Genomic DNA, 27,930 nt, shown 5'->3' on the forward strand with positions numbered 1-27,930 from the left:
CAATGCAGAAGCAGGGAAGGCTTGGAGCGGCACCAGCTGCAGGAGAGCTAAGCCCATTGCAAGGAGAGAGATGGTGGTGAGCTCCCTGGCTCTTCTTCCCACGGGCTGTGGGCTTGGGACAAAGTGCTGTGAGTGTGGGTCATGCAGGCAGGGAGCAGCTCCCCAGAGCTGTTCAGAGCTGGTCCCTGTGTGACCCAGCAGCACCTGGGCTCTGTTACACAATGAAGGTGGCAGAGCTGGGCTTGACTCAAACACTGGGTTTTCTGGGTTGTGACAGGCCAGGAGAACAGCCTGGGGTTCACACTGGGACTGTGTGGGGTGATACTGGCAGGGCAGCGCTTTACTGGGATGGTGCCTGTGGGTCTCAGCATCCCTGCTCCTGGCTGGGGGTGGCTTTCTCCCAGGGATGCTGGTGGGTGGGAACCCTGATGTCCCAAAGCCTTGTCCCACAGGAGCTCGGGATGAACGCAGGTTCCCAATGACGCCTGCAGCCCAGGGGTGAGATGGTGTGGGCAGGGTCAGAAATTCTCATAGTGATGTGCAAAGTAGGTTTGGTCCTTCTTGTTGAGCTGCCGACAAGCTTTTTCCACGCTCTTGGTCATCCCAGGTGGGCCACAGCTGAACACCCCGATCTTCTGCACCTGGGGAAGGAGGGAGCCAAAGGGGTCAAAGGCGGCAGCACCAGCTCTTCTCCTGCACAGCCCCCCTTGGCCCCTTGCCCTCTGGCAGCTTTGGGCACATGTCCCAGCCTGAGGAGGTGCTGGGGGAGGTCGCCAACTCCCCATGGAGCTGCTGGGGCCGCGGAGGAAGGATGGGATCCACCAGGGTCCCTGCCAGCTCGGGGCAGCGGCTGCAGCCAGGGTCCTGCCATAGCAGGGGCTATTGGGGGCATCGCGGACCCTTGCAGCTCGTCCTCGCTCTGAAGGGAAGGTGGGTTCGTGCCTCTCCTGCCCTCCCCTTGGTGCCGAGGCCTCCAGGGCCTTGGGGACAGGCTGGGACCCCTCCTCCTGCCCCCAGCCAGGCACTGACCTCGGGGTGCACCTCCTGCAGCGAGTTGAAGAAGGGTATGAAGGGAGGGCGCCCGAAGTGGGTGATGGCACGCAGCCCCGTGAACAAGCTCTTGTTCAACGTCTTCTGGAAGTGCCGCTCGCAGATGTACTGGGAGAGAGAGACCAGCACACGTCAGACAGCTCAGCAGGGCTGAGCGAGGCACGACAGCCCCCGCGCTGGGTGGCCAGGCTCACCAGCATGGTGGTGCGCAGGTCGAACTTCTCAGCCAGCTGCGTGATGTAGATGTGCACAGAGACCAGGTCGGTCCTGTCCATCTCCTCCACCTCGCGGATGATGTCTGCCAGCCACTCAAACTGCCGCTGCGTGCGCGTCACCCAGATGAAGTAGATCTGTGGCAGAGGGGGGGGAGGTTCAGAGTGGGGCCAGCGCCCTGTCCATGGGGCTCCCTTCCAGATGGATCACAGAGCGTTTTAGCCCCAAAGAGGCCACCAGCGTCAGGCGTCTTGGGAGGGCTCTTGTTTTCCCGATGCTCCCTCTTACCTTCTTACACACCAGCTTGGAGCTTATGGATGATTTGAAGACGAGGTCCTTGAGGATGGATGCAAAGGGCGTCACTCCAATGCCTCCTCCCACCAGCACCGACACTTCAAACTTGTTCCACTCCTGGTGGCCCTCCCCGAAGGGCCCGTCCAGATAGAGCTGGAAGGGATTTGGCCGTTAGCAGAGCACCTCCTGCCTCTGCTTGCCCAGGTCTTGGCTGCCTTCAAGGCTGGAGCACAACCCACTGTGGAGATGCTCCTGTCCCTGGAGAAGCAGCACGGGCCTCACCTTGGGCAGCTTGCCGAGGAGCGCCAGGCTCTCCGGGGAGTAGAGCTCCCGCAGGCGGGTGGTCCAGGGCCCCACGGCTCGGATGTGCAGGCTCAGCGTGTCCTCGTGCGGCGCCGAGGTCAGGGTGAAGGGGTGGTACTCGGTGGTGCCCAGCGCCATGCAGGCGATGCGCGCCCACTGCCCGGACTTGTAGTCAAAGTCCTGCGGCCGCTGGAACTGGAGGTGGGTGACACCTGGGGGGGACAGGGATGGGGACTTTGCTAAGGTGGAGACACTGGGTGGTGGAGGCTCCTCGCTGCAGCCCCCAGCGCCCTTGCAGAGCCTGGGCTGAGCTGGTGCTGCGCGGCCAGGGATGACGTGGTACCTGAGGGCAGGAGCTCGGCTTTCACCACGCTGATCTCCACCTTCTTCCTGCTCAGGCTGAACAGCTTGTCCGCGCTGTAGATGAGAGCTGGGATGATGAAGTAGATGTGGAAGCGGGGCTGCTGGATCAGAGCGTAGCTGCCGTGGATGATGATCTGCACAGAGAGTGGCATCCATCGCCATGGGAAGTCATTACCCCATGGGTTATTTGGTGGCAAATCAGCAATAGGAGGGGGCTGGGACTGGGGGCTCCAGCTGGGCTGACCCCGGGGCATGGGGCGCATCAGCACCCTCCCTCCCAGCCCAGAGGCTTTACCAGGACATAGAGCAGCACGTAGAGGTGGTGAGTGATCCAGAAGCCCTGGAAGCTGACGCGTCGGAAGTGGTGGGTGGCAAACACGTACATCACGGCCAGGATCACGAGCAGCAGGACTCCCGTCATGCCTGCGAGGGGAGGGTTTGGGAGGTCCCGGGGGAATCAGGGCAGCCCCGCGGGGGCTCCACCTGCACTGGGCAGAGGCTGCTCAGCCAGGGGATGGGCATGCGGGTCAGATAGGTCTCACCTGGAATAGTCTGGAAGAACCACCAGTAATACTTCTGTGGGAGCTGTGACCTGGAGAGGGACAAGAGACTGTGCCATGGAGGGGCCAGAGCAAACTCCCAGTTTCCACCTTCATTCCTGTCCCTGCCCAGGACACGCTGTCTGACCTCGGCTTTAAATTTCACCTACCCATCATTCATAAAGACACTGGAAAAGAGGCAGGACAACACGCTGAGAGGCGTGACTGAGAAGATGTAGACGTTCACCACGTGACCTGCAGTGTGGAGCACTGTAAAAGAAACCAGGAGAGAAAAGCATGGATGGAGATGCACTGGACCCTGCTGATGTGCCCAGGGAGCTGGCAACTCCTGGTGCAAAGTCTCTGTATCTTCAGGCTCCTACATGGTCCTGCTGTACTGGGATGGGCTGCTTTGGCTGTGGGTCATGGCGCGTGTCCCCCGCAGCCCACCTACCTGAGAAGATCAGGGCTGCCATGGCAACCCAGCGGTGGAAGTCCACGGCAGCATCAAAAGGGATGTAGTGGTTGAGGAAGGTCTCCCGCAGGACGGTGATGAGGTTGCGGCACATGGTGAGCAGGATGTAGGAGTACATGAAGGAGATGCAGGCAGCCGATCCCCGCGAGATGATGATCCCCACGAAGGTGGTCTGTGCGATTCCGGTGCTGGGGGATGCGAAGGCGTAGTCTGGGGAGAGAGAGAGCGGAGTGGGGGTCACACGCTTGGTGCCATCACCCTTCCTGCAGCCTGCGTGGTTCCACCAAGAAAAGGTCACCAGGGCTGTGCGGGGACAGGGACGCACAGCTATAAGCCAGACCTCCACCCCAAAGCTGCTGCATGACAGGCTCTCCTCAGAGGTCAGGAGAGGGAACTGGCCACTGTGAAACTGCACCCTGGCCCCTGCAAGGCTGGGGCAGCAGAGCTGGATGAGCACTCACAGTAAGCTCTCTCCACGAACACGCCAGCGGTGATGGAGGAGAAGAGGACCACGCAGACGATATGGCGCCGGTAGTTTTCCACAAAGCGCTTGAACTCCTGGATCTTCTGCTGAATTTTGCTCCGCTCATACTTCTTCCGTTGTGCTTTGGTGTACAACTGCAGCTGGTACTGGTGCACCCTGGCAGAAAGGTGGTGAAGGGTGGTGAGGTCCTGGCCCAGGTTGCCCAGGGAGCGGTTCCAGGCCAGGTTGGATGGGACTTGGAGCCCCGGATCCAGTGGGAGGTGTCCCTGCCATGGGACTGGATGGGCTTTGAGGTCTCTTCCAACTCAAACCATCCCATGGCTCTATGAAAGCCAGGAGGGCTGGTGTCATCTTAGCCGGCAGGGTTGGCTCAGGATCACGCTGCCCAGCTCTGGGTCTCCCTCCCCACGCAGCGATCGCCTCCGCACACGGGTGACAGCAACGACTGCCGAGCCCAGTGTCAGAGGTTGATCTCAGGTCACCCCGCAGATTCCCTGCTTTTGAAAGCTGATAACAAACACACAGATTGTGACTCATACATGAAACTGTACATAAGAACTGTAAAAGATGCCTTCATTGTAGTGTTCAGCCTCCAGACCAACCTCGGGGTAGGGAAATATCTTGGAGATATTGAGGAAATGAGGATGTTCTGGCCATGAGTAACTTCCTTGTTGAGCTGTTTGCTGTTCCCATAGCAGCGAGGACCAGCGACTCTGTGGCCGCTCCTGCAGGAGCCCACGGGGGCTCCACAGCGTCCCAGGGCCAGAGCAGTGCAGGACCTGCCAGGTGAAGCCTCTCTCGGTGGGCAAGGCGAGGCCAACCCCGACGGAGATGTCCCAGCTACAGCACCATCCCCACCAAGGGGAGGCTGGTGCCCCTGCTCCTCGGCCAGCATCGTGCACCTGAGGGGCTGGGACGTCTCCTTCGGCCTCGCATCCCTCCCTCCATTGCACCAACATCATGAGCACGCTGCCTCCAGAGACCACAGGACAACTTGGTCTGACACAGAGACCTTGGAAACAGCAAACGGGCCGAGGACAGGGTGCACTCACTTTCTGCCTGGCCTCTTCCTCAGCTCTAGCCCTTCTCGCTCCACGTAGTGGTTCACGGTGTCCAGGTTTGGGTCTTTCTCCTCATCTGAGATGGCTCTGCTGGAAAGGCAGCTGCGTCTAGCCCAGAGCTGTCCCTGCAGGGTGGGCTTCTCAAAACGTCCCCCACTTCTCAGCTGAGAAGGTGCCCAGCTCTTTCCTGCAAGCCTGCTGCGTTAACTTTAGTCGCATGGCACAGGAGTTGGATTCACACCAAGACAACCCACCCCTCTGAAAAGCGAGGTAGGACTCCCATCCCCACGCAGTGGATCCAGCAGGAGCTCCTGGGGACAGGGGGTGGGCAGTGACCCCACCGCGGCGTCTGGCTCCCGGGCACATCCCAGCGCTGCCCCCTGCCCCAGCTCTGGGCGTGCAAACAGCCTGCGCTGGGGATGCCGAGGTGAAGGACGATGCGGATCAGGGCAGACAGAGACGAAGAAAGAGCAGCAGCAAGACTAAAGATGAGCACTTACCCTTTCAGGTCTTTCCTTTTTATGAAGGAGACGGAGCTGTGCAAGTTTTGCTTGGGAACCTCTGGGACCCCTGTCAGGAGCCAAAAGTACAAAGAGTTGTTTAGATCACGTAAGACACAGTGGATAACGCTTAGACATCTCCCCTGGCAGGGATGGGGCGGGAAGGGGCTCTGGACCCAAACACAAACGTGGAGCAACAGCTGATGCCCCATCGCTGCCATTAGGTTGGAGAGATAGATGGGACGAGATCTGGGGTCCACGCGTCGGGTGCTGCCCGTCACCTCCAGCCCTGCGGGGCACGGGGTGGCCCTCTGCCCCACCTCACTGACCTTTGATGCAGAGCTGGGTGAGACGGAGCTCGCTGTCGTGGTCCCGCAGCATGTAGTGGAAATCCTCCCACGTCAGCTCATCCCTGTCCTGAAACCCCGAGGCCCGGAACATGGACTCAGTCACCTGCTCTGCCTGGTCCCTTGTCAGGCAGTTGTTGGAGATCTCGATGAAGGACCTGGAGCAAGGAGGGGAGACGGGAACTTCAGAGGACCGCAGCTCAAGTCCTTCAGCTAACAGAGGGAAGAGCCCCAGACCAGTTTCCTGGGAGAAATGGTCTCTTGGTGGCGAGAGCTGAGCCCAGGGGCTCTCCCATAGCACTGCTGGGGAGTGAAGAACAGACGCTGACAGCTGAAGACATCTCCGTTTACAGACATTGTGAAAACATCTAGAAAGATGAGGAGAAGTACCTGAGCATCCTCAGAAACTCCTCCTTGGACAGGAACCCATTCTCATCAACGTCATACATCCTGAACATCACCTTGGACTTTTCCTCTGGGGTCCCTGGTGGGAAGAGAGAGGGGTGAAGTATGAACTATTTTCATGAAAAAGAAAAAAGCTTCCAAACATTTTGTCTTCAAGCATCTGGGCCCGCAGCAGTGAAATCTCACCCAGCTCCAAGTTTTACAGCTGGACACCCAGCTCTGGACAGCCTCACAGAAAACATGATTACACTGTCACTGCCCTGCAACTCAAGCTGAAATTGTCCTAAGGGAAAGGAGTTTTAATCTTCGAAGGGTCTGCAAATTGACTGGATGGATGGATCTTGTCCTTCGCTCTGCTGGCGGCATGGCCAGAGCCTAGAGACAGGACTGAAGGTGGCAGGTGAAGACATTGCCCAGCTCCAGCTCCCACCTTTCATGAAGACCACCAAGATGTCCAGGAACTCCCGGAAGGAGATGTAGCCGTTGCCGTCTTTGTCAGCCAGGGAGAACATTGAGTCCACAAACATGGAGTGGGCTTTGAGCCCCAGGGCCTCGGCAAACTCAGCCCTGCTCAGCTCACACGTCAGGGTCTCCTTTGCTTTCTGGGAAGACTCAAAGTTGAGCTCTCCGGCGTTGGACCTGTCGATTTCCAGCACCTGCAGGTTGTGTCCCACAAAAGAAAACCCATCAGTTGCGGCAGAGCAGAAGGCTGGGGCTCGCTTGCCTGACCTATTGCGCAAAGACTGGTGGGGACCCTGAGCACAAAGCCCAGAGCAGGTGACACGGGGAAGTCCACGTCTCTCCTACACAATATGACTTTCACCCAAAACACCTCTGATCACTGTGGAGACTGCAGTTACACCACCCGGGTCTCTTTGCAACTTCAGACACTTCTATCACCACAGCAGAACTTTTGTCTTCTGCCAGGTAAAACGTCCCTTGGTCCTGAAAGCACCGGCAGCTTCCTTGTGCCTGGCTGAACGGCTCTTACGGAGAGCAGCACCAAGTCATTGCTTAATCAACACAGAAACACCTTCTGCCACGCACCAGAGCCTGCCACGGCGCTGCATACCTGAGCAAAGAGGTGCCTGAAGAAAGTCTCCAGAATTTGTTTCCTCTGCTCCTGGGTGACCGCCCGTTTCATCAGGCTCTGCTCCGGCATCTCAGACACGTGCAGGTCGAGGCCGCTCTTCTCCAAGTAGCCTCGCAGCTTCCCAATGAAGTTGCTCCTCTCTGCCTCCTTGCTGAAAAGCAGCACCTGCAAAAGACCCCACCAAGAGGCTCGGCTGGGATGAGCGCGGCCGCTCACCGCTGCGGCGGTTGCTCCACGGGCTGAGCTGGACCTGGTGGTTCTCAGAAAGCCAAGGACCGAGCGGTGCAGGGCGTACGTGACCAGTGGGGGGGACCCAGGGGGTGTCAAACCCCAGGATCACAGTACTTACCAGGTCGTACTCCTTGGGGCTCTTCAGGAGCAGAGCTTTGTTCCCTTTGTTGTTGGAGAGGATCACCTCCACCGTCGGGTGGGCTTTCAGGCTGATGCTCCGGAGCACAGATCCTCTCCCATCCAGCACTTTGAGCACTTTGTCAGCTTGCAGGTGAATGTAGACGGGAGATCTGTCTGTCTTGGGACCGCGCCACTCGACGGCTGGTGGCAGAGAGCACAGGGCTCAGCTGGGAAGAGGCACCCATGCTCCTGCTCATCCCAACAACCGCTTCACTGGGGTGCAGCTTGGGAGCAATCGCGTGATTCAACACATTTTAAGGGGAAAGTGATGACCTTCCAATGGCAGAGCTCAAATGCGTGGACACGGGAGGAGAACAGACCATGGCACAGGGAGGGAGGATTTTCCCAGTGTCCAGAGTGAGGAGATACAGTCCCTGAACCTATTGATGCAATTGCTCTACACAGGTTTCCTCCATGTAGGAGGTGATCTGGAGAGGGTTGTAATTAGGGGGTCACACGATGACCCAGGATGGAAGGGTCTCTGCCCGGCCTCCTGCCCCATGTAGGACCAGCTATGGGGTCAGGCCACTCTGCTCAAGGCTTTATCCAGTGGAGTCTTGGATAGGATGGAGGCTGCACAACCCCTCTGGGCTACCGGCTCCACTGCTTCACTGTCCTTCTGGGGAAATAGTTTCCCCTTACATCCAGTCTGGATACAGGCTCCCAGCCCAGCCTGCCTCAGTATGTGCCCTGGCTTCAATTCTATGATTCTATGATCAGATACCACCGCAGGACAGACACTGCCACCTCCTCACCGTGTATCGCCTCACTGGTCACCTCCCTCCGCACGCTGGAGCCCTGCTTCTTCTGCAGCTTCTGGAAATCTCTCTTGCGGAGAACAGCAACGATCCAGGCAACAAAGAGAGTCACTGCGGGCACATGGGAGGAAGAGGCGTGAGATGCGATAAGGCTTGGGCAGCATCACCTGTGGAACTGGGGCAGACAGGGGTTTATTTCTTCCCTCATCACCTCCAGTTCAACACTGTATGGTTTCATTCAACTCAGGGCTGCACTGTGAAAGCCCTGCTCCTGCCTGGTGCCCATGGACCCTGACACCTCAAGTGGCCAAGACTCAGCAGCTCTCTGGTGAAAGAGGAGTTGCGTAAAGAAACAGAGCAGCAAACCTAAAGGCAGGCAGCAGAGGACAACGATGATGATCCCGAAGCCCACACCACTGCCTTCAAAGTAGTCCAGAACGGTCACAGGCGTGCAGTTGGCCAAGTGCTGAGCCGTCAGCTGCTGCGGCTGGGGACACGGGCTCCCTGCGCGGGGGAGACAGGCTGTGAGCATCACACACCCTTCACCCATCCCATCTCCGTCGTCCCCAGGAACGGCCGTCACTGAGTGTCCCCAAGAGCGCTGCAAAATGGGGATGCTTGAGGTAAACTCCAGACCTTACGAGACAACCCTTGTTCTCAGGCTGAACCTTTGCCTGACACAGCAAACCAAGAGCAGAGCTGGGCTCAAGCACTGAGATCAGCACCTTCACCTCTCCCGATGGAAAGGGCTGAGCAAGCACTCTGGACCCTGGCAAATCAGGACTCCTGCTCATCTGATGCTGCAAATCCAGGGAGCCCTTCCAGTGCCACTGCACACGGTGTGCGCCAGGGGAACCAAAAGCCTTGCAAGGGCTGGAACATAGAATCACGGAATGGTTTGGGTTGGAAGGGACCTCACAGCCCATCCAGTTCCACCTCCTGCCATGGGCAGGGACACCTCCCATTAGATCCAGTTGCTCAAAGCCAAACGCTTTTGGTAAATGGGAAGAGTGTGGCAAGGTCCCAAGAGGAAAAGGCTCCCTGCTGTGTTCGGCCACACCTCACACCCAGCGTGGCAGCAGGACTCGCTGGAGGTCTCGGTGAGGACAGGAAAGCTCGTTTCAAGGACAACATGGGAGGGCACCAGGTTGAGGGATGCACGTCAGCACGGGACCAGCCTGCTCCTAGCATGCTGGGAACCCAGAATGGGCTGGGATGCAGGCCCTCAGCTCTCCATGGGCTGAAATCCATCTGGTGCAACCACAGCAGCAGGAAAGCCTGGAAGGACCTTCCAGTAACTGTGGTTAACCAATAACCCCACGGGCAGGGCTGCCAGGCAGGAGTGGGCGTTGTGGCACAGCACGCAGGGCACACTCCAGCGCTGATGCAATCAGAGGCAAAACCAGGCAATGTTACACAAACACTGAACCCGTCTGCAAGCTTCATCACGTTTCAGGTCACTCATCAGCTCAACCTGTAGACCTTTGTGCGCTTGTACACAGACGGAGCTGGCGGACAGGACAGTGAGGAGCGTGACACAGCATGGGGAAGGCAGAGACCACGACGTTCCGGAGCACCAATTGCATTTTTAACCCAGCGATCCTCGCAGGGCTCGTGCAATACACATGCCTGGACTTTCCACAGCAGTGCTGCCCGCCGGGCGTACGAGCAATCCTTGCAGCTCACGTGCTGTTTGCCAGCTCGGGGACGCAGTGGGCATCAGGTTTGAGAGACTGCCAGCCCAACGCTTTCCCCGCATCACCATCACTGGCTGTGCCACCGAGGCAGGTCTGCTTCTCTCCCCAGCCTGCTGGTGCCTTTTGCTCCCTGCTCTTTGCACTCACCCTCACTCCAGACGAACACATTGGGCTGGAGGTCTGCGGGGTCCGTGCGAGTGACGGCAGCCAGGACGTCATGGAAGGTGATGTTCCGGATCCCCCTCACTTCCTCCACTGTGAACAGCCTGAGGAGAAAGACGTGGGGCCAAGCAGTGACCCTGGGCATCACTGTGTTGGCAGGATTTGCTCCCCATGGCAGTTTAGGAGCCAAGGAAGCTGTTTGTGTCCCCAGCCCCGGCTGTTGTCTCAGTGGGGCTGGCAGCCAGCAGGCAGCCTGCTCCACGTGCCAGTGGGGAAGAAGCATTACCCGCTCTTGGTGTTCTCGAACCAGTATCTGTCGCTGTCACGCAGGCGCACAAACTGCTCCAGGATGATGGCACTGAAGAGGGAGCCGCTGGCCTCCAGCATGCCTCCAGGGAGCAGCTCCAGCCCAGACGTGTTGTTGCCATACAGGGCAGCGACCTCCTCCAGGACCTGGCCAGAAACCCCCACCACACACCTGAGCAGAGGGAAGTCAGCCAGAGAACCAGAAAGCCTTGGCAGCCTCAGGAGAAGTGAGGAACATGCATTTCCCAGGCATCACACGTCTGTAGGCTGGGAAGATGCTCAGCCTTATGCAACCTTGAGCTCATGGATTTGGCTTGAGCAGTTAAGCATCACTCCCTGAGCATCTCAGCTCCAGGAGCAGCAGAGCACACAGCACCGCAGGAGCTCAGCACTCGCACAGGATACACGGCTGCCCCATCCCTGGAGGTGTCCAAGGCCAGGTTGGATGGGGCTTGGAGCAACCTGATCTGGTGGGAGGTGTCCCTGCCTGTGGCAGGGGCTGGGACTGGATGGGCTTTGGGTTCCCTTCCAGCCCAAACCATCCCATGATTCCATGATGTTTGTTCATGCCGTGTAATCATACAGTTAACTGCAACACAACACCCTGCAGGCATGAAGATGAACTGGGGCTGGGTGCGCGCTCACATCCTCCTCTGGGCGTTGCTGGAGAAGCCGCCTGCTGCCTGTACTGCCCCAACGTCCTGTGACCCACACAGTCTCCATGCCCAGACCATTCCCTGTTACCTGTGGCTCCATGTGTGGGGCAAGGTCTGACCAGTTCTGGAGAGGCTGCAACCCAAATCGTTCCCGGGCTCGGTTATAGGTGGGCAGGCCAAGGTCTCGTCCACGCTGGAACCAGCTGGCCACGAAGTCAGTGCGGGAGAACTTCAGGGGCCCATACCAGTAATCTGGGGGTGGATTTGAAGCGGTGGTGATGGCAAAGCAGAGCCAGAGGAGCAACTCCAACTGCCCCAGCTGCCAGGCCTGCCCCGTCCCTCTGCCATGGGCCACGCTGAACGTGGAGGTTGCCTCCACGACCTTGCCAGAAGGGCCCCAGGGACATGCTTAACTTGTGCTGCAGCTTCTCTGCACGTCCATGAGCAAGGCTGCAGCTGATCTAGCCATATGGCTGGATGCTGAAGGTAGCGGCGATGGGAACCGTCACCCCCCATCCCCAGGAGGCAGTGACCCCACCGACGCGCCAGCTGCAGGGCAGGGGAGTACGGACCTTGGAGATCTTCCACCACAATGTTGTCCTCCCGCTCTGCGATCTGTGAGCTCATGCCCAGCAGGAGGCTGTCCACGTCCACATCCTCCGCCTGCCTGTTGCTCTGAGGGGAGATGGGAAGAGCAGGTGACTCCCCGTGGGACCACAGAGACAGGGCAGCCCCCCCATGGGGTGCAGACTCTGCTGGTAGAGGTACCAGGGGTTTCTCCCAGGCTCATCTCTCCATGTCAGCCCAACCTTTTAGGCTGAGCCTGCTGTGGCTCAAGGCCACACCTGGGATGTCTGGCAGGGGAGGATCTCGCACCCCTCGGCTGGCTGTCATGCTCTGTGCCCAGTTTCCCTTTCACCTCCACGACACAAAGCAAGGACTGAAGCCCAATCCACCTGCCACATCCTCGGGACCCCCGTGCTCCCTTTCCCGTACCTCCCTGCTCCAGTAGCTGTTGCAGAGCCGCACCGCTGGGAATGAGCCTTCAGGGCTGGACACTTCATGGAACTGGCACTTGGAGTCTCTGGAAGAGCCGAGAAGGGCTGGAGCCACAGCCCCTGGCCAAGGGGTCCCCGAGCTGGCAGGATGCAGGGAAGGGACAGGGACCATCCCCCACCACCACCTCAGCCCAGCCATTCCCTTCCCCAGCATGGGAACCGCTCTTCCCGAGCCCCGACGGGATTCTCCTACCTCTTATAGACACCTGGTGGGACCATGGTGGCCAGGAATTGCCCTGCAGCCGCCATGAACTCCGGCGAGAGGCTGGGGTCCAGGTGCTGTTGGTAACCTGTGGGGCACCAGCCACGGTCCAGCAGCCAGGCTGGATGGAAAGGGGGCCGAGACACCCCTCCTGACCCATCGCCTGGCTCCCCTCATCCCCCACCCCAGCTCCCCACACACCTGCGTCTCCATCACCCTCACACCCCTCACCTCTGTACTCCGGGACGGGCGTCCCCAGCAGGGTGGGCAGCCACTCGTACAGCACGATGCTCTAGGGCACAGGGGAGCTGGGTCAGGGCCAGCACCAGGGAGGATGTCGGGGGTCGTGGCAGAGCTGGGGGGCTTCCATTCCTCACCTGGAAGGTGGCGATGACCCACTTGCGAGCGTGCTGGAAGAGGTCCTCGTCGGACCAGGTGGGGTGCGTCTGGGCCAGCGTGGAAGCCAGGTGGTTGTGGTACCGAAACCAGGCAATGCTCTCAGCCTGCACGAAGAGGTTCTCGTTCCCCCAGGCGCTGCCCAGGTCTGCAAGAGCCACCAGGACCATCAGTGGGAGATGCCACCACCGGGATGAGCTTCCAGCACCTCCAGCCCTGTAGCTGCAGCCCAGCATCTCCTCGTCCCCTCGCCCTCCCTTTCTCCCCAGAGAGACGAGCAGCCCGGGCGAGCGAGCAGCAGCTCTGGGCCTCCGGCATGGACCAAAGATCAGGGAGGTGAGGAATCAGAGGCAAGCTGAGCTTTTGTTAGGGGAGCCCCTTTCCTCAGAGCTCTCCTTGGATCAGAGGGGTCAGCACCCACTGCTCTCTGCGTCGGGGTGGGAAATGCCCTGCTGCCTCCCGGGGATGCAGCACCTCAAGTTCACGGTGTGTCTTTTCTTGGATGCTTTTGCCAGGGCACAAACCTTCCTCCCATCGTGCTGGGAAGCTGCCTGCCCTCCCACAGGACTCCTGACCCACCAGACCCCCTGCCCTTTCCCAGGCTCCCCTCTGGGCTCAGCTCCAGGGACCTCCCGCTCCCCCCTCCACCATCAAGGATGGAGTCAAGCTGCCGTTACCGTAGATCCCTTGGGGTCCGCCCTGTCCCGTGGATGGATCCAGCGCCTTCCACATGGGAACCCGTCCGTCCGTCTCCCTCGGCAGGCGCCCGCTGGGCCCCGAAGCGAGCCGGCCCCCCGAGAAGCTCCTCAGGGCATCGCTCCAGGAGTGTGAGGGGCCGTAGATAGAGCTGCCATCCAGCCAGCCCGTCACCTCGTTGGTCTGGGGCAGAGATGGGGCGTTAACTGGCACTGGCGGCTCAGTAGGAAGGTGCAAAAAAAAGGGTCTGCAAATGTCCAACCCAGCCCTTTTGGTCTTGCAAAGCAGCCCCCACCCCCTTGGTTAAGGAGAGTCACCAAGACGTGGGTCTACACAGCGAGATGCAAGAACTGCGGGAACCAGCGCTGGTACAGGAAAGGACCACAAATGGGTTTTGCAAAAGGACATTTTGAGCCATTTTTTTCCCCGACTGTTTCCTGCTACACCCAGAAGCAGATGTTGGTGCACCCCTAGAGGCAAGAGCAAGCTGGAAGGGGCCTAAACCCATCCCTGGGTGGAAACATTGGAGCTTCCCCCTCTGGGGAGCCCTGTGCCCAGCGCAGGGAGCTGAATCTCCCTCCTGCCAAACAGTTTTATGAAAATGTTCTTTTTTTAGCCTGAAAACATGCTGGAGTTCTCACTTTCCTAAGGTCTGAGACACTGCTAAAACCAGAACTAATCTGGTCACATCTCTGTTTGTCACATGGAAGGTTCAGGGGGCAAATCTGTAGAACCACAGAACACCCTGAGTTGGAAGGGACTCATCAAGATCACAGAATCGTGGAGTGGTTTGGGTTGGAAGGGACCTCCAAGCCCACCCAGTTCCCCCCACCCTGCCAGGGACACCTCCCACTGGATCAGGGGCTCCAGCCCCATCCAGCCTGGCCTTGAACCCCTCCAGGGATGGGGCAGCCACCCCTGCTCTGGGCAGCCTGGGCCAGGGCCTCCCCACCCTCACAGCAAAACATTTCTGCCCAACATCTCTTCTCCATCTGCCCATATCTAACCTAGATCTTTGAGTACCACTCCTATTTTGCTTTGGCTATTTCGATTGGGAAGCTTTCCAGCATGAAAGGAAAAGCCACACGGGCTTGGGAACACGCCCAGCCTCAGCAGAGTGAAATACAGAGGAACCGGGAGGGAAGCCTGGATTTTTTCCAAAACGACTGAAATACCAGGAAGGTTTACAAGTTTATGGCTTTATGACAGCATCGGCTTGGTTTGGTGATGCATTATTAATGATAAGAGTTGGTGCCTTAAAAAACTCTGCCATAATTCCTGACCTTCTGGAGCAGCGGGAGTGCATTGGTTGGTTGTGGAAGTTCATTACACAAAGGGCTCATTGCACAAAAAGTTCATTACTCCAGCTCTCCCTTGCTCCACCAGACACAGCCAACCCTACCCTGGCTCGTTTTGGCTGGAGAGAGAAAAACTTTGGCAGCTGAGGAAGCCTGCGAATCGCTCCTGCTTTGCCTTTTCCCCTTCTGCCCTCCATAAACCGTGCCAGACACCCCAACCTGCATTAAAATAGCTGACACGGGCAGGTCTGAAGTAACCACGTTCACCTGGGCAAGGAAGGCGCTGACCTTGAGCAGCCACAACCGCTGCCCTGTGTGACCTAGCGCGTTGGAGGCTGGGCTGTGCGCTTGTTTGCATTTGGTTCAAGCACTTGAGAGATATCTATTTTTAAGGAATCATGGAATGGTTTGGGTTGGAAGGGATCTCAAAGCCCATCCAGCTCCAGCCCCTCTGCCGTGGGCAGCAAACAGCGGTGCTCTCCTTTAATTTTCCAACATTACTTTGGCCATTACAGACCCCACCGTTGGGTGCAGACTAGGTTAGCTCAAAGGCCAAGACCAAAGGAAACACAACCTACCTGTTCCCGGGGGCTGTTGGGGCTCTGCCCCGTCTCCGGCGCCCACTGGATGCGCTGGAAAGGCAGAACCACGTCTCCAGTGCCTGCAGGGTCAAACACTGGGTCTCCAGCTGGGATGTGGATGTTCAGGAACTCAGCAGGGCAGCCAGGTTTCTCTGTCCCCAGGATGTCCAAGAGCACGTGGAAACCTGCCAGAGCCGCAAGCGTGGTCAGCAGCTGGGGGGTCCATCACCAGGACCCGGAGCAGGACTCGGCTGGGGGCAGCTAGGACAGTACAAGTTCAGAGACCACCAGCAGCTGGACAATCTGCTGGTCACCACTTCACCAGGAGCAGGGCTCTGCTTTTAGCCACTCTTTCCCTCAGCTCCTCCTTGTCTGTGGCCTTCAGGGCCAAGAGTTGATGCTGATGCCCATTTGGCAGGTGCTATCAGCCCATTTGAGCTTTGGTGTAATAGGAAAAACTGCCCCTGCAGCTCATCTTAGGGCCAAGCACCCTGGCTAAGAGTGTTCAGCTGCAAGAGGGGAGATTAAGATGAGATCTTGGGGAGAAATGTTTTGCTGTGAGGGTGGGGAGCCCCTGGCCCAGGTTGCCCAGAGCAGGGGTGGCTGCCCCATCCCTGGAGGGGTTCAAGGCCAGGCTGGATGGCGCTTGGAGCCCCTGATCCAGTGGGAGGTGTCCCTGCCCATGGCAGGGGGAGGGACTGGATGGGCTGTGAGGTCCCTTCCAACCCAAACCATTCTGTGATTCAATGGTTCGGGGACATGCATGAACCTTAAGCTGTATGGGGAGCCCATTGTCTCCACTTTGACACATCCAGCCTGATATCTTGATGAGCTGGTGGTATTTCCTACAGAAAGACATGTCCAGGCTTGGAGACCCATCCAAATGAGGGCGACCACTCCGGGTATGGTTCCTATCACATCTGTCGTGTTCAGGAGGAATTTCGTAGTGACAGATATCGGCATCCGTGGCAACTGCCAAAGGTCACCAAACGCTCACGCAGCCTCTCCTGGCTGGACAGTACTTGGGCATGGTGACACCCAAGGCTTTATCATCCGGGTGTGGGTCTGCTCCGCAGCAGGTGGGTGACAAGCATTCTGATGCGTTGCCTTGGGGTGCAGGAAACCAATATTTTTCCACCCACATCAACATTTTTCCACCTAGTGCCAGGGCCCCAGCTCTTACCGAAGAAGACAGCCAGCACGGTTGTGTTCCTGCGGGAGGGCAGCCCAGAGGGCCCCCGCGCCACCACGTTGCTGAGCTGGCGAGCGTTGGGCACGCGGGGCTCCTGCAGCGCCTGGTAGACGCCGTCTGCGTAGTTGGCTGGCAGGAGACGCAGGAGCCGGGCACCTGCAGCACCAAAGCAACACCAAACCTTGGGTCTGACAGCACCAGCCAGATGGAAAATACAGCAGGAATGGGGTACACCAGCACGTGAGAGGCCCCAGAAGAGAGCAAGAGGGTGGCAGTGATGCTCATGCTAGAGGGAGCCCTTATGGGCATATTCCCTTCCAGTTGACCTGCTCTGGGATCCCTGACCATCACCAAAAGTCCTGCTGGGAAGAGCTGGGTCATCTCTACCTTGGATATTTTGAATGGCCCTGTAGAGGCACACTCTGCTCTGCGACTTATCCAACACCAATGCAACTCGGGCAGCAGGGAAAAGGGACAAGATCAGGACAGGGGGGACAAATCTGGGCTCCGTGGCCCTCTAAGACTGCTCTAACAGGGCTCTCAGGTGCATCTAGGGACCTGCTTTGACTGCAAACAGCCACCTCTCAGGGCCACAGGAGGTGGCACTGCCTGCTCAGCTGCCTGGTTCAGGCTCAAGTCAGAAGGGGCTTCTCCTTCAGTCATGAAATGTGCCAGATGCCAAAGCACCAGCTCACCCCACCATCACCATCCCCAGGCCTGGCACTCACCCACTGAGCCGTGTCGGTGGTGCAGCAGGTTGTTGTACCAGCCATCGTAGCGCTGGACCTCCCAGGAGATGCTCTCCTGGGCTCCTGCAAGAGACCAGACCCACCTGGTGAGCAGCAAAAACCAATGCACGAAACGAGCTTCTCCATCACAAAATCATATCTGTATTGAGATGCTTCCCCATATTCTTTATGAAACTTTGTGTACAAACAGGTTTTGAACTCTTTTTGAGGGATAAGCAAGGGCTAAAAGTAGAAAATTCATGCTTGTGAAAATTCAGCCTCCTGGAGGTTCAGCATTTTGCTCCATTTTCTTCTTCTCTAATCACAAACCAAACCACCCCATCTCCGACGCCCCATGAGTGAGAGGAAATTCCTCTCGGGAGTAGAAACCACCTCTTGATCCCCTTCTCGGAGACCACACTTACTCCCCAAGGTCCACGTCACCAGCAGAACCACGGTGAAACTCAGCATCATCCCTGGAGGTCGCATCAGCCACTGGGTCTTTGGAAACCGCGACCTGTCAATGGAGAGAAGGAGGGAGCTGGGCTGAGAACGCCACAGACCGTAATTTCAGCTCCCTCTTGTGGTTCCCGCTGCCTGTAAAACTCTCCCAGCATCATCATCCACCGCTGTCCCCCGGTTTGGGCTGTGGGAAGGGGACAGTGAGACCGCATCACCCCGAGAAAGCTCTGACGGGAGGTGTCAACTGGCCAGAGCCCTTTCTGCTGGGGCAGGGCCAGTGTCCCTGCTCGGGGTATCCCAGCTGAGGTTCAAAACTCATCACCAGGGCAGGGAGACGCTAGAGCGGTGCCAGCTCCACAACAGAAACATGTTCTTCCTGACAGACACCGTCCAGCTGGCAATTTCTCTGTGCACACATTGTCTCATCCGAGTGAAATCCAGCTGTGAACGTGGTGGGAACAGCCTCAGGCGTCCCCAAGCATACTAGCACTGCAGACCAGGACGCCTCGGTCACCTCTCGGCTAGCACGATGGCACCGCCTCACGACCAGCCTTTCTCACGATGCTTCACCATCCCGCTTTCCACAAAGGCCCTGGATCCATGGCAGGGGTTGGAAATAGATGGGCTTTAAGGTCCCTTCCAACCCAAACATTCCATGATTCCATGAAAGTTCATCAGTGGGATCTGAACCTTTAAAACCCCGGCCAGAGCTGACTGAAGAGAGGGATTCCCAGCCATGAGGCTGCATTTGGGGGTCATAAAAGCCACGATGCTGCTGTGGCCTCCATAGGATCCTAGACTCGCTCAGCTAGAAAAGACCTTTGAGATCATCAAGCCCAACTGTCTCCCTGCCACAGAAACTTTTGGCCTTTTATGACAGAAATCAAGCTGCTTCTCAAGAAGTGACATTTCCAGGTTCCACCTCTGTCACAACAGCTACACCTCACCAAACGCCACCACAGGCGAACCCCTTCGGTAGCTTCCCATAACATACATTCAGCATTAAATCACTGCTGAAATACCTCGGCACTGAGTCCCTCCTTGGTTCTGGCCTCACCTCCACACGCATGGGGCTGCCAAAAGCCTCAGCGCTGCTGAGAGCAGCATTGAGTGGTGTCCCAGGCCACCCAACGCTCTCCCTGTCCTCCTGGAGCAGGTCCTGTTGGAAGAGGCCCCAGAGCTCTTCCATCCCACCGCCCTCTGCCGAGCACGGTCTTGTGGACATGAGATTTGGGTTCTGCAGCTGGTGGGAGCCAGAGCCCCATCCCAGTCCCCAAGTCATAGGATCATAGAATAGTTTGGCTTGGAAGGGACCTTAAAGATCACCTAGTTCTAAGGTGTTTCCCTTCCCCAGAAGCAGCTCTCCCTGGCAGGACCTGGTCTGTAAAGCCATGAAGAGACCCTGACACCACACCTTCCGTCTATCAAACCTCTTCCTGCTGTTGCTGGGAATCTCTGACTTATCACAGAATCAAGGGATCATTGAGGCTATAAAAGACCTCTAAGCTTATCCAGTCCAACCGTCAGCCCAACCCCACCGTGCCTGCTAAACCACGTCCCCGAGTGCCACGTCTACAGGTTTTTTAACACCACCAGGGATGGAGATTCCACCACCTCCTCACAGGCAAGGCTGAGTCACAGCAGTCCTTACAGAACATGGTCAAAAAGAGGAACACAGGAATCTGGGCTGGGGACCTCATGCCCAGGGAAGATGGGCTTCTCGTGAGTGGTACTCAGCTGTCCCACAAGCTCCTTTTCCACACTTCAGCTGGGAGCTCCCGCTTCCCCCTTCCCACTGTGCTCTCCCACGTGCTGGGACCTGTTGCCAGAATTCCCAGAGCAAGCCCCCTGCTGCCCCTCAAATCCCACAGACAACCCCGGGGGCCTCTTTGATGCAATGAGAACAGAGAAAGCTTGGCAAGCTTGGATTAGCTCCACAGACTTGTCAGGAAGTTTGTGAGGTGAGATGAGCCCTCCAGGCTCTGCTTCTCCCTGTGCCACCCTAGGGGGGTCACTCCCATCCCTCAACCCAAGCACCTGCTTCCCCAGCCTTGTCTTCTCCCATCGGAACCTCCCAAACCCGGGCGCATGCTCCGGGCAGCTTCCACACAGGGACCACCGGCATCCCCAGCTATCCCAGCTGGGAGCATCCCTGGGACTCTACGTCGCAGTGCCAGCCCTGGTGGGACACAAGGGGTCCCATCCTGTCCTCAAAGGTCCTGTGCCCATGGAGGCAGGGACATGCGTGGCTCCGCTACCTCGCAGGCAGGGATAAGCGTGGTGCTATCACACCCTGCAGGTGAGGACACGCGTGGCCCCATCGCACCCTGACACCCCCAGTGCTCCACACGGAGAGGGACACGCGTGTCCTGGACACAAGACATCCCTGCCAGGGACACGTGTGTCCCCAGACCCCGGTACCCGTTGCACAGACATGTGTACCCTCCCCCAGCCCTCCTCTGCAGGGGACACGCGTGGCCTTCCCCACAGACCCCTTCCCAGGGACACGCAGGGACCCGGACCCCAGATCCCCCCAGAGATACGCATGGTCCCGGGTCCCAGACTGCCCCACATGGGGACACGCGTGTCCCCGTCCCTAGGACCCCTCCCTCTCACACAGGGACACGCATGTCCCAGTCCCCAGGACCCCCCCCTGCATGCAGGGACACGCGTGTCCCAGTCCCCAAGTCATAGAATCATAGCATAATTTGGGTTGGAAGGGACCTTAAAGACCCCCGAGTTCCAAGCCCCCTGCGATGGGCAGGGACACCTTCCAGACCCCCCCAGGGACACGCACGGCCCTGGACCCCAGACCCCCCAACAGGGACACGCGTGTCCCGGCCCCCCAACCCCTCCGGACCCCATTTCTCCCTCCCCATCCCACATACCCCGCAGCCGCCTCTCACCGCGGTGTCGGGGCAGCGGGTGGGGCTCTGCGCTCCCCTATTTACCGAGGGCTCCGCGCCCGCCGCCCCCCATAAAAACGGGAGCGAGCGGAGCCGCCCAGCACGGGGGACGGACAGACGGACAGACAGACAGACCGACAGCTGCCTGGCAGCAGGCGGGGAGGTTGGTGCGTCCGCAGGGCAGTAGCTCCACACCCAGGGAGGGAGGCTGGTGGGGAGGTAAGAAGTCAGTAGGCAGCCAGGTAGGTAGGTAAGTCAGTAGGAAAAAAGGTAAGAAAGTTGGTAGATAGGTAGGCAGGTCAATAGGTAGGTAGGTAGGTAAGAAAGTAGACAGGTAAGTAGGTAGGTAAGTCAGTAGGTAGGTAGGCAGGTCAATAGGTAGGTAAGAACGTTGGTAGATAAGAAAGTCAGTAGGCAGTCAAGTAGGTAGGTAAGGTGGTAGGTAAGAAGGCTGGTAGATCGCTAGGCAGGACAATAGGTAGGCAAGAAGGTTAGTAGATAGGTCAGTAGGTAGGCAAGAAGGTTGGTAGGTAGGTAAAAAAGTCAGTAGGCGATTAGGTAGGTAGGTAAGTCAGTAGGTAAGAAGGTTGGTAGATAGGTAGGCAGGTCACTAGGTAGGTAGGTAAGAAAGTAGACAGGTAAGTAGGTAGGTAAGTCAGTAGGTAGGTAATTCAGTAGGTAGGTAGGTCAATAGGTAGATAAGAAGGTTGGTAGGTAGGCAAGCAGGCAGGTCAGTATGTAGATTGGTATGTAGGAAGGGAGATCAGGAGGTAGGCAGGCTGCTAGGTAGGTAGGTAAGTCAGTAGGTATGTAGGCAGCTGGGTAGGTAGGTAGGTAGGCTGGTAGGTAGGTAAGTTGGTAGGTAGGTCAGTGGGAAGATAAGAAGGTTGGTGGGGCACAGGCAAGTAGGTAGGCAGGCAACAGGTGGGTAGGCAAAGCAGCTAGGTAAGACAGGTAGGCAGGCAGGTTGGTAGGTCAGTCGGAAGGGGCTGCCCACCCGCTCCTGCCCCAGCGCTCCCCAGGCACCCTGCGCAGATCTAGGGGTCCCAGCGAGGTGAGGGTGGGGAGGAGAGGACGCAGCCCACCTTGAGTGAACCCGGTGGGTTTCCCTAGATTAATTCGAGCCTCTTACAGGGGCAGGAAAATGTAGGGAGTACCCTTCCTTGAAGATGTGTCCAGTCTGTTCCCTCTGCAGCAGAGGAGACCACGGGGGTTTAGGGCCACAGCTTCTGCATGGAGAACGCTTTCCAAGGTGCAACAACTCCAGTTCCTCCCACCCTGGGCTGCAGGTGCCAGCTTTCCACTTAAAGCTGCAAAAATGCTGAGCAGCCGCTCTGCTGCGCAGGGCAACCAAGTGAGAAAGATTGAAAGCCTGGGCTGAAAGCTGTTCCCCTGGAAATGCTCTACAGATCCCTTCCCAGAAGCTGCAGAGTGGAATTCGAGCCCTGAAGATTTAACACGTCCCAGGCCAAACCCTTCATTTCTTTTCTTCTCTCACAGGTGGTTCGTGGGCTCCTGGGCTGGGCATCCTGCGGCTGGACTTGAGCTCGGGGCTGCAGCATCAGGACTGAATCGCAGGTCCCGCTGGGCAGGTAACGACCACAGGGTGGGCTCTGCCCTCCCCTGGGCTTGGAAAGAGCCCAAAAGAAGATGTGTCAGCGCACAGCATGGCTGTGCTCTCCTAGAGCAGAGAGATAGGAGAAGGTCGGATCTAGAGCAGCTGTGAGCCAAGCGTAAGCACTCGGGCTGACAAACTTTGTGGGAACAACCTGGGTTACTGGGCGGAGAATTATTCTGGAAACAGATATTGCTTTCTGCTGTGAAAGTGGCTTCAGCTGCCCAGGTGAATTGGTTTATGAGATTGTTATCATCCCCCACCCACTTCTAGGGATTTGGGACCCGTTTGTTCGTGGCTGAATTGCTCTGGGCTGGCTCTTATTTAAAAATATGATTGTTTTTCCAAAATGGGCATTAAAGCATCTCCTTCGTGCAGAGGCAGTGAAATCATGTTTGGTCGTGAGTCACCTTCACTCCGGTACCCCTCGACTGTAGCAGAGTTCCTGGGGTGGGTGCACGCAGAGATGTTATTAAATGAGCAAAATAAAAGGACTAAGCCTGTGATCAGTTTTGGTAGAGAAGATGTGACCCGGGAACAGGGAAAGTTCTGTGGCTGCTGGAGCTGAAGTGTTGTGGAAGTCTGAAGCCACCTGTGGGAATTACGCGCTTCATTGTCCCGTGTACCTCAGGTTCCTATGGCCTTGAGATGTGCTCTTGGCTGCTCCCACAGCCCGACTCAAGAGTTGATTCCTCTGGCCCAAGCACAGGAACAGTCCTCCTCCCCTAAACTGCACTTTTGCACCTCCTGGGGACAAGGCTCTTGGAGGCAAGGGGTGGAAATGAGGGTGGTGGGCTTTGTTCCTCTTGGCGATGGTGGCCCCTGGCTGGGGATCATTTTCCTGCTGTGAAATCAATGTTCTCAGCACTTCCTTGTCATTTTGGAGCTGCGTCTGCTGGTGGTTGCCGGCTCGTGGACTTCCTCTAAGGGAAGTGGAAAGCTCTTGCTGTATCTGCTGGAGGGAAAGACCCAGCTCTGTCTGGGAAGGAACTACCCAACACATTCTTGGGTTTGGGCTGCTCCTCAACCTACAGCAGCTTGTGGTTCCTAGGCTGCCACAACCCCTCTGGGCTGGTGGAGCCCTGCCCCGGGCGCCTCCTCTCCTCCACTGAGGGCTTTTGGGTGGCACGTTTCTCTGCTGGGGAGTGTTTCACCCTGCCTCTTCCCTTGCAGCATCACATTTCATTGTCCCTCTGGGGAGTTTTGAGGTGGATCTCCAGCAACTGGTTATTCCAGAGCTGGGCTGGGGTTGGCCACCACAAGCTCGAGGCAGCCAGGCAGGGTCCCCGCTGTGACTGTCTCTCCCCCGCAGGTTCCAGAAGGTGCAGGATGACTCTCTTCAACGGCGTCTACCCCTTCTACCCACAGCAGAGGAAGGCCTTCGTGTTTGATATCGGCACCATCATTGTGATTGTGGTCTTCCTCACATTCGCCTGCACCTTCCTGCTCATCATCCCCGGCATCCGCGGACGGGCGGTGCGTGACCCCTCTCCCTGCTCCCAGCATTTCGGCTGCTGAGACCCTCCCGACTGCGTCCGGGTGAGGCAGGAGGACAGCCGGGTCTGTTCCTCCCTGCCTGATGTCCCACCTCTCTCCCCTCAGAGGCTGTACTGGACGCTCCGGGTTCTCCTCAGCCTCCTCATGGGAGTGGTGATTGTCAGTAAGTGCTGCGCAGCCCTCGCGGGGGGGGTCTGGGGGCAGGATCAAACCCTGGGGCAGAGGCTGTGTCTGCGAAACTGCAGGATCTGCCTGACCCCTGCTCTGCAAATCTTCCCGAGAGTGCGTCCCCATCCCCAGCTCGGGGACCAGGAGCACTGGAGGGACCTGTGGTCACTTCTGAGGGAGCTTTGCTGGCTGCAGCTGTACCACAGAGGTCACGCTGCCCAGTGGGCTGCACAACAACACGTTCTTCCAGATGTGCAAACCCTCCTGAGCTTGCTGGGGGAGCAAGGCTGAGCAGCCCCAATGCAGCCAGGCACGTCGGGAGGAGGAGAGGAACCTTGGGGTGAGAGTAAATGGAACAGGGCAGAGGTGGGGTGGGTAAAGATCTTCCAAGGAGCAAGGCAGGAGGAGATGAAAGGGAAGAGTTGATTTAGTATAAACCAGGGACTCTTCTGTAAATAAATGAAACTGGTGGTGGAAACCAGGCTGGAATTTCCAACTTGCAGAGGGTGACAGGAGGTTTAAGTGAAAGATGCACTGAAGGGATAGAAGATGCCAGGTGGGGAAAGCAAGCAGCCCTGACCCTGAGTCAAAGCAACCCTCCTGCTCTGAAGGACGGGATGGATTATAAGACTACTTGGAGAGGAATGATAAAGTGCAACTGAAATGACTCAACTCTCGAATCACCCAGGCGATAGAATTATATGCCAGGCTGTGGGACTCCTGCTGGCTGGGATGCGCTGGTCACGCTCCACCTGGGGATGTCCAGGTGCTGGAAGCTGCCACCAAGAGATGCCCGAGAACCTGGTGCCGGGCTGGGAATGGCAGAGGGGTTGGAGTCGGGGCTCGCTCCTCAGCCTCCACCGGCTCAGCCCTGGAGAGCCCTCCTGCTCCCGTCACAAGGGTGCAGGCGGGCGCTGCTTGGGCACCCAGGAGGAATGAATTGTTTTGAAGCCAGCACCAGGGCTTCTGTCTGGCAGTGGCGCGGCACACCCGATCCCTCAGCCAAAAACCGTCCCTGCAGAGCTGCTGCTGGACCGGTGCCCTCACAAGCTGACTTGGCAGCTGAACTTCTTTTCAGGCAGGTTTAGAAGGTTTTGTTCAGCCTGAGATTTCACCTCGTACCTCATTTCAGTGCTGGAAAAATAAGCCTGCTGCCGAGTGGAAGTGTTTCAGAGAAGGACAGAGAAGGATCCCCCATTCCAAAGCCCATATCCCAGAAATGGCTCAGAGTTTCATTTTCTCCAGCTGTGGTTGCTGGCAGAGCTGGGACAGCTCCTGCCACCCCTCTCCACCCCTCGGTTTGACAGACAGGGCTCACCAGCAGTGAGGTCTAGGGAGCTCGATAGTTGGCAATGGAACTCACCCCTCTTCCCAAGGTTGCGGAACGGGATCATTTCCGAGCCCCAGCCCTGGGGACTGCGGCGCTCGCCGTGGTGGGGAGCTTGTGAGGAGCTCCCGGAGAGGATGTCCAAGGAGGAATCAGGTCATGGGGTTCGTCTCTGGGGATGTGAGCAACCTGCTCCTGGATTGAGGGAGTGGATGCTGAGCGAGGGGAGGACAAGTGCTCCACCAGGGCGTGGGGGCTGGTTGAGACACGTTCTGGTGGCTGAGTCAGTTCTCCTGCCCTTCTTCCACTCCCTGGAAGTGCCACGGTGGGAACACAGCATCGGTGTTCACCCGTGAGACCCCCGAGCACAGCAAAGCCTGGGACCGGCTCCTCTCTAACCCCAGCTTTGTTCTTCCTGGCAGCCGTCCAGTTCACGGGGGACTGGGAGACCGGCTGGGTGACGGCGAACACCTCCTACAAGTCCTTCAGCCGCGCCCTGGTGAGCGCGGACATCGGGCTGCACATCGGCCTGGCCGGGGTGAACGTCACGCTCAGGGGTGAGTGCGGTGCCTGCATCTGCAGCAGCTCCAAGTGCTCCATGAGTGGCCTTGGTCGGAATGAAGTGGGGTCTGAGTGGGATCCTGCTGCTCTCGGGGTGTCTGTGCTCCTGGCTGGCGGTGCCCATGGCTGCTGGGCCACAGGAGGACTGAAATCTTCTCTCTCTGGCAGGAAACCCAGTGAATCAGGTCAATGAGACCATCAACTACAACGAGTACTTTTCCTGGAGCTTCGATGCAAACTACGACCACAGCTACAGCGAGGGGCTGGAACGGGGGCTGCCCAGCCCCATCCTCTACGTGGCAGAGAAGTTCACCACTCAAAGCCCCTGTGATGCGCACAGGCAGTACCGCATCTCTGGCCACTACACATCAGCCACGCTCTGGTGAGCCTTTCACTCCTGGCGCAGGCACGGGAGATGCAAGGAGATGGGGGGGGCTCTGCTGCCCTGTCCCTGGGACACTGAGGTGGATGGTGACTGCATGCTGCCAGGACAGCCATGTGCGCGGGAGGGGGTTCTGCAAGGTCTGCCATCAAACCAGTGGCCCTGAAGGCACCGTAGGGTAAGCAGATGAGAGGAATGGTCCTGGTTCTCTCTGCTGGTCACCTTCACCAGGGCTGGGTGCGGGAGAGGGGAATGTGGTGGAGATCCCTGTCATGATGTGGTGATGATGGCAGTGGTGCTGCTGTCCTTGGTGGCCCACAGAGGTCCATGGGCACACACAGAGATTTCCTGTCCCCATCTGTGAGGGAATTTAATGTCTGAGGGTAGGACCAGATGAGGGGAAGCCCAGGCTTTTGCCTTCTGGGTGTAGCAGTGTGAGCACTGCACATCTGCTTGCTCAGCTTGGATGGCCAGGGGTCATTCCAGCCTTCCCACAGAGCTGCTTGGCCTCATACAATACAACCTAGACCTGAGATCTTTCCTCCCACATAGAAATCCTCACATAGTGCATCCATCCAACTCATCTGTTGGTCTTTTGTGGTCTCCAGGGTGGCCTTTTGCACTTGGCTCATCTCCAACATGCTCTTCTCCATGCCCGTCCTTGTCTACGGAGGCTACATGCTCGTGGTCACAGGCACCTTCATGATCTTTTCATTGCTCTCCTTCTCCACTGTGAGGAACACGCTGGTGTGCCCGATCCAGTTTGGGAGCACAACCCTGCACACGAACTATGGGGGATCTTTCTGGCTCACGCTAGCGATTGGTAAGGACATCCAGCCATACCAGGGCACACCACCTTCTTCTTCTGGGTGTGCCAGAGCCCAGAGCTTTCCCCCAGGAGATGAGACAGGCACGGCCTCCTGCCCGAGCCCCAGGCTGTGCCTTGGTGAAGCAGACCCTGCTAGGGATGTGGAGGCGGCTGGCAGGATGGGGAGCAGCATCTCCATCTCAGGGGGGTGGAGGGACTTTTAGTCCCTGAGGTGAGGCAGTGCAAGGAGATGGGGACCACTTACAGACCCCATGCCCGTGTGTAAGATGCTCAGCTCAGTGGCTGAAGCCACCCCAGACAGCAGAAGGCCATCTTCTGTAAGAGCAGGCGTTGTCACCTGGTGGGGGGCACCACAGGAAGGACGTGGGCTGGAAAGTGTGCTGGTGTTTGCAGGAGCGCTCTCAGAGAGCACGTTGTCTTCCAGGCTTGCTCTGTTTCATGGCTGGGATCACGGTTGTTGCACTGCACTACTTCAACTTAGACCTGCTGAAAACATTCTTTGATCTCCACGACGATAAAGCAGATGAGCAGCAGGAAATGACCGAAGTGTACGTCAACCCTCATGTCATGAACAAAGAACCGTCTGCTCCTCGACCCTCCAAACTCAACCCCAACAGTGATTAGAAGAAGGTTTTTCCTGCTCCCTCCCTGGAGGCAGTCCCAAAAGAGTGGAGTGCAAACCCTTCTTCATGTCCCCAGAGACCGCCCCATCCATGCTGGGATGGGTTCTTTGCACGCTGTATCTCCAGGACCAGGCCCTCTGGAAAAGGACAAGCTTTGCAGAGAGCTGGCAGGCTGCAGGCAGAGCTGGATCTCTGTCCTGGGGGGATGCCATTCCTGCTCCGTGCCCTGGTGCCGTGTGTCTCTGGTGGCCAGTTGGCACACCAGAAACTGAGCTCCCTGGTGTGGTTTCTC

At 57.8% G+C, this 27,930-nt stretch overlaps 2 protein-coding genes across 8 annotated transcripts; one reads left to right on the top strand and one right to left on the bottom strand.

Moving 5' to 3' along the window:
* Positions 1 to 234: 234 nt before the first annotated feature.
* Positions 235 to 25,602, bottom strand: DUOX2 (dual oxidase 2). Of its 5 annotated transcripts, none has more exons than XM_069867181.1 (34): positions 25,280 to 25,601; positions 17,694 to 17,785; positions 17,269 to 17,352; positions 16,532 to 16,696; positions 15,346 to 15,533; positions 13,451 to 13,652; positions 12,755 to 12,921; positions 12,609 to 12,669; positions 12,369 to 12,465; positions 12,114 to 12,201; positions 11,690 to 11,792; positions 11,206 to 11,369; positions 10,442 to 10,608; positions 10,141 to 10,259; positions 8,663 to 8,800; positions 8,294 to 8,407; positions 7,477 to 7,679; positions 7,107 to 7,292; positions 6,465 to 6,690; positions 6,020 to 6,113; positions 5,612 to 5,787; positions 5,283 to 5,352; positions 4,774 to 4,872; positions 3,699 to 3,877; positions 3,217 to 3,447; positions 2,933 to 3,032; positions 2,766 to 2,815; positions 2,519 to 2,646; positions 2,204 to 2,357; positions 1,840 to 2,072; positions 1,552 to 1,710; positions 1,245 to 1,400; positions 1,030 to 1,158; positions 235 to 641 (listed from the first exon to the last, which is right to left on the bottom strand). In XM_069867181.1, the coding sequence occupies exons 2-34, from the start codon at positions 17,755 to 17,757 to the stop codon at positions 519 to 521; spliced, it is 4,617 nt and encodes a 1,538-aa protein (XP_069723282.1). In that variant the 5' UTR covers positions 17,758 to 17,785; positions 25,280 to 25,601; the 3' UTR covers positions 235 to 518. The 5 variants fall into 5 exon arrangements, with proteins under 5 accessions (XP_069723282.1, XP_069723285.1, XP_069723284.1 ...); XM_069867184.1 differs by having other exon boundaries at positions 4,774 to 4,869; positions 25,280 to 25,600; XM_069867183.1 differs by lacking the exon at positions 25,280 to 25,601 and adding an exon at positions 22,135 to 22,193.
* DUOXA2 (dual oxidase maturation factor 2) lies at positions 22,140 to 27,675 on the top strand. 3 transcript variants are annotated; one of them, XM_069867209.1, is made up of 7 exons: positions 22,140 to 22,228; positions 23,564 to 23,727; positions 23,854 to 23,911; positions 25,666 to 25,800; positions 25,973 to 26,186; positions 26,795 to 27,009; positions 27,440 to 27,675. In XM_069867209.1, the coding sequence occupies exons 2-7, from the start codon at positions 23,581 to 23,583 to the stop codon at positions 27,637 to 27,639; spliced, it is 969 nt and encodes a 322-aa protein (XP_069723310.1). In that variant the 5' UTR covers positions 22,140 to 22,228; positions 23,564 to 23,580; the 3' UTR covers positions 27,640 to 27,675. The 3 variants fall into 3 exon arrangements, with proteins under 3 accessions (XP_069723310.1, XP_069723312.1, XP_069723311.1); XM_069867210.1 differs by lacking the exon at positions 22,140 to 22,228 and adding an exon at positions 22,465 to 22,701; XM_069867211.1 differs by lacking the exon at positions 25,666 to 25,800.
* Positions 27,676 to 27,930: the final 255 nt, after the last annotated feature.

The sequence above is a fragment of the Phaenicophaeus curvirostris genome, chromosome 12 (genome assembly GCF_032191515.1).
Source record: "Phaenicophaeus curvirostris isolate KB17595 chromosome 12, BPBGC_Pcur_1.0, whole genome shotgun sequence".
NCBI lineage: Eukaryota > Metazoa > Chordata > Aves > Cuculiformes > Cuculidae > Phaenicophaeus > Phaenicophaeus curvirostris.

What these genes read in the sequence shown, in the direction of transcription:
- DUOX2 (XM_069867181.1), bottom strand. Translation starts at nt 17,757, where the DNA reads ATGCGACCTCCAGGGATGATGCTGAGTTTCACCGTGGTTCTGCTGGTG. An exon ending in GTTCTTCCAGACTATTCCAG is followed by an intron (nt 2,647 to 2,765) that starts GTGAGACCTATC and finishes CTCCCCTCGCAG; the next exon opens with GCATGACGGGAGTCCTGCTG. An exon ending in TCCTCGGCAAGCTGCCCAAG is followed by an intron (nt 1,711 to 1,839) that starts GTGAGGCCCGTG and finishes AATCCCTTCCAG; the next exon opens with CTCTATCTGGACGGGCCCTT.
- DUOXA2 (XM_069867209.1), top strand. Translation starts at nt 23,581, where the DNA reads ATGACTCTCTTCAACGGCGTCTACCCCTTCTACCCACAGCAGAGGAAG. An exon ending in GGTGAACGTCACGCTCAGGG is followed by an intron (nt 25,801 to 25,972) that starts GTGAGTGCGGTG and finishes TCTCTCTGGCAG; the next exon opens with GAAACCCAGTGAATCAGGTC. An exon ending in TACACATCAGCCACGCTCTG is followed by an intron (nt 26,187 to 26,794) that starts GTGAGCCTTTCA and finishes TGTGGTCTCCAG; the next exon opens with GGTGGCCTTTTGCACTTGGC.